The 2,710-nt window shown below is 39.6% G+C and overlaps 1 protein-coding gene across 1 annotated transcript; it reads left to right on the top strand.

The window, feature by feature from the left end:
* Window positions 1–1,539: 1,539 nt before the first annotated feature.
* LOC125352203 (olfactory receptor 14J1) lies at window positions 1,540–2,505 on the top strand. The gene has a single exon (XM_048347332.1). The coding sequence runs from the start codon at window positions 1,540–1,542 to the stop codon at window positions 2,503–2,505; it is 966 nt and encodes a 321-aa protein (XP_048203289.1).
* The last annotated feature ends 205 nt before the right edge of the window (window positions 2,506–2,710 follow it).

The raw sequence follows: 2,710 nt of genomic DNA, 5'->3' as shown, positions 1-2,710 counted from the left end.
ATATCTGATGGAATAACTCGTATAGCTTGATGGCTTATGTTTGCTCCATATAGATTTGTAACCACACTTGTTTACTCCTTTCAGTAACTATTATTTAATTCCTATAAATTAGATTCCTTGTCAAGGTTGGAGGAAAGATGATATTTCAGAGATCCAAAAAAATAATCTTCACTAAGTTTGAGAAAATTAATGACAATAATACTAATTTACCTTTCAAAGTGTCCATTTTTTAAATATGCTGATGACATGATTCAAGTAGTAGAAAATATGAGGTCCTGAGCTCAAATCTCAGTATCAACAACAAATAAATAAGCCAAAACAACTTAGAATAATTCTGTTACTCAGTCACACTAAAATTCTACAATAGTAGTGCATTTCAAAAATAACTCCTTGAGCAATTAGGTTATATCCAGCATGTAGGATTGTTTTTAATCTATTAGTTGGTTATTTTTAAGAAATGAATTTAATGAAAATATACTTCTACATCCTTCTAAAGATTTGAAAATTAAGTGGTATTCTCTGGGGACAATGTAGTCTTACTCTCCAGATCTCTGAAAGATCACAGGTTAGGATTAAATGCTTGGTGTCATGTTATTATTAAAAAAATTATTCTTATTTTATTAGTAATTGACACCTAATAATTACACATATTTGTGGAGTACAGCGTGATCTTATAATTTTCAGAAATGTTTCACTCTTCAAGGTTGCTCTTGAGAGTTCATTCCAACCAACCAAACATAATCTTAAAAAAAATTTATTGCCAAAGTGATGTACAGAGGGGTGACAGTTATATAAGTCAAGCAATGAGAACATTTTCTTTTGAACAGTGTCACCTCCTCCCTCATTTTCTCTCAGTTCTTTCCTTCCCAACTTCCCTCTTTCCAAATTACATAGTTCATTTCCAACAGAGTGTCTAGTGGGTTTCACTGTTGAATTGGTTCACCCTTTGTCCTACCATTTCTGTGCTTCCCCTTCCTCTCTCCATTTCTGATTAACTTATGTACAAGACAAAGGGTATGGCAAAAATGAGAAATATATGACTGTGCTTTAATATGACACCTCTCCTATATTTGCCTGTAGGTTTTTCCTATATCCATTTCTGAGATCGTATGAGTAACTTCTTTTGAGACACTTAATGCGTGAAGATTGGCACATCATTCCAATATTAAGGTACCATATATATGATGATGATTATGTATCAGTATCATTTTCAAAGATTTATTGAAGGAAAAAAATCACTTCCATCTTTTCAATCAAGTTTTCCAGCACTGACAACTGAAACTATGCTTCAAAATAAAATGCTAAAGACTTGTTGACCACACTTCAACTTTTGAGTTCTGAATTGTTAATGCTTTTTTGCTAATATGTTTTCCCACCACTCAAGATTAACCACAATGTTGATGATTTTATCCTAATATCAGTAACTCCATGCTAAGGAAACCATGAAAATTGACAAATAGTTATCGCAAACACCACATATTATTTTATTGTTCTTCTTTGGCTTCTTACACAGAAGTAAGCTTTGTATCATCAGTAACTATGATCAACTTGACTTCAGAGACAGGATTCTTCCTCATGGGGTTTTCTGATGATCGAAGGCTTCAGATTTTATATGCACTGCTCTTTATGGTGATATACCTGCTGGCTTTAACAGGCAACCTCCTCATCATCACCATAATTACCTTGGATCCTCGTTTGCATTCTCCCATGTATTACTTCTTGAAGCATCTTTCTCTCTTGGACCTCTGCTTCATCTCTGTCACAGTCCCCCAGTCCATTGCAAACTCACTGATGGGCAACGGTTACATTTCCCTTGGTCAGTGTGTTCTGCAGGTGTTCTTCTTCATTGCCCTGGCGTCGTCAGAAGTGGCCATCCTCACAGTGATGTCTTACGACCGGTATGCAGCCATCTGTCAACCATTGCACTATGAGACCATTATGAACCCAAAGGCCTGCAGCCGGGCGGTGATGGCTGCGTGGAGTGCTGGAGGTCTTTCGGGGCTAGCACACACAGCTGTGAACTTCTCTATTCCTCTTTGTGGGGAGCGTGTGATTCACCAGTTCTTCTGTGACGTTCCTCAGATGCTGAAGCTAGCCTGTTCCTATGAATTCGTCCATGAGCTTGCCATGGCTGCCTTCACAACCTCCATGGCGTTTCTCTGTCTCCTCTCCATCATGCTATCCTATGTTCGCATCTTCTCAGCCGTGCTGAAAATCCCATCCGCCGAGGGCCGTACCAAGGTCTTCGCCACTTGCCTCCCACACTTGTTCGTGGTCACCTTCTTCCTCTCAACCGCAGGCTTTGAGTTTCTGAGGCCTCCTTCTGACTCCCCATCCGCTATGGACCTCATGTTCGCCATATTCTACACTGTGATCCCTCCCACACTCAATCCAGTCATCTACAGCTTGCGAAACGAAGCCATGAAGGCAGCTCTGAGAAAGGTGCTGTCTAAAGAAGAATTTTCTCAGAGAAAGGTGTATTTGAAATCCCTATTTAAACTCTAATAAAATGGCCCTGTTTACTATGTTCCAGATTGGGCAAAGGTTGAGTCTTATTTTTTTCCAGGACTCCATTCCATCTTTCCTATGTGGGGGACAGGGAGGGAGGGGGTTGGTTGTGGGGCTTGAACACAGTGCCTGGGCGCTGTCCCTCAACTTTTGTGCTCAAAGCTGGCACACTGTCACTTGAGCCACAGCTCCACTTGGGTTT

The sequence above is a fragment of the Perognathus longimembris genome, chromosome 6 (assembly GCF_023159225.1).
Source record: "Perognathus longimembris pacificus isolate PPM17 chromosome 6, ASM2315922v1, whole genome shotgun sequence".
NCBI lineage: Eukaryota > Metazoa > Chordata > Mammalia > Rodentia > Heteromyidae > Perognathus > Perognathus longimembris.
The sequence above is the reverse complement of the archived record's forward strand: the minus strand, read 5'-3'. Positions and strand labels throughout refer to the sequence as shown.

Excerpts from the sequence above, each read along its gene's own strand:
- LOC125352203 (XM_048347332.1), top strand. The coding sequence starts at position 1,540 with ATGATCAACTTGACTTCAGAGACAGGATTCTTCCTCATGGGGTTTTCT.